We start from the raw sequence: 1,344 nt of genomic DNA, 5'->3' as shown, positions 1-1,344 counted from the left end.
CGTACATGGAACCAGGCCCGACGCCGACCTTGATACCATCGGCTCCCGCATCAATTAGGTCACGCGTCCCCTGGATGAACAAGAAGAGGTGCACTGAGGATGGACAAGAAGAATGCAAAAAATTTGAGTACTGATTGGTATGAATACCTCGGCCGTGGCCACGTTGCCTGCAATGACGTCCATCGTGGGGAAGTGCTTCTTCAGCGCCACCAGCGCGTCGATCGCCAAATCACTGCAGCACCAAAGACGCCAGTCTTAATAACAAACAAAAATAATAAATAAATAAATACTAATAATACGTTGGGGGAGTTGAGTAAAGAGAGACCTGTGGCCGTGGGCAATGTCGATGACCAGAGCGTTGGCGCCGGACTTGATCAAGCGCTCCGCGCGCTGCAGGAAGCCCTCCTTGACGCCCACCGCGGCGCCGACGAGCAGCTGGCCGCGCTTGTCGAGCGACGCAAAGGGACGGCGCATCTGGTTAAGTATGTCCTTCGACGTCACCAGGCCCTTGAGCCTGTTCTCCTCGTCCACGAGAGGCAAAATCTTGATCCTGCCCGATTCAAGAAGGACATGTGGTCATCATCATCGCCATCATCACCATCACCATCACCACCAAATAGCAATCTTTCGCGACCACGACAAAGACCACCATCATACGCCCCATATAGATACCTGTTTGCTTGGACGATGTCTCGGGCCTCCTCGAAGCCGATGCCGGGGCGACCCACAATCAGCTCCTTGCGCGGCGTCATGATCTAACCCCCCCCCCGGAGGTGTTTAGCACCACAGAGATCGTGTAGTGTGCCGTGTGTCGCGTGTGTCGTGGTGTCAACCTTCGAAACTGGTTCGTTGGGGTCATCGATGAGGGCGACGTCGCGCCTGGTCACCACGCCCATCAGCTTGCCCTCCTGCACCACGAGAATGGAGGACACGCCGGCCTCCTCCATCTTCTCATCCAAGTCCTTGTACGTCGCCGACGGATCTGTGCACAGAGCCACACCCGCCAGAGAGCTTTTTAGCGTTTGCGCCACCGACCAACGTACGTTGCGGCCGCGGGCGCGCATTGTGAGACAATCCCTCGCCGTGCAGCGCGTACCGATGCAGTAGGGGTGTCGATGACGTAGCCCTCCGCGCGCTTGACCTTCTCCACTTCCTTAGCCTGTCCACGAGAACCATTTAAAATATTAAAAAGCAAGTTATATATAAATGTGTACCAAAGACCGGTTTGGGCGTGGTCTATTTGCTTCCAATGGGAGCTTGAGTGGGTTGAGTGTGTGCCTGCTCGTCACGGACAGGTAGCGATGAATGATGCCGATGCCGCCGTTGCGCGCCATCGCGATCGCC

At 56.0% G+C, this 1,344-nt stretch overlaps 1 protein-coding gene across 1 annotated transcript in view; it reads right to left on the bottom strand.

Annotated features, from left to right (window-relative positions):
* The window catches only part of ACA1_316550 (inosine5'-monophosphate dehydrogenase), a gene marked incomplete at both ends in the record, with an annotated part of 2,531 nt that extends 1,197 nt beyond the window's left edge, over positions 1-1,334 (bottom strand). Inside the window, 8 exon segments of the mRNA XM_004339778.1 lie at positions 6-70; positions 148-232; positions 326-550; positions 673-755; positions 834-982; positions 1,044-1,077; positions 1,097-1,159; positions 1,290-1,334. Coding sequence (XP_004339826.1) covers positions 6-70; positions 148-232; positions 326-550; positions 673-755; positions 834-982; positions 1,044-1,077; positions 1,097-1,159; positions 1,290-1,334 — 749 coding nt within the window.
* Between the last annotated feature and the right edge of the window lie 10 nt (positions 1,335-1,344).

Source organism: Acanthamoeba castellanii (assembly GCF_000313135.1).
Source record: "Acanthamoeba castellanii str. Neff unplaced genomic scaffold scf7180000083955, whole genome shotgun sequence".
Classification (NCBI taxonomy): Eukaryota; Discosea; order Longamoebia; family Acanthamoebidae; genus Acanthamoeba; species Acanthamoeba castellanii.
Note: the sequence above shows the minus strand (reverse complement) of the source record. Positions and strands in the feature narration are given on the sequence as shown.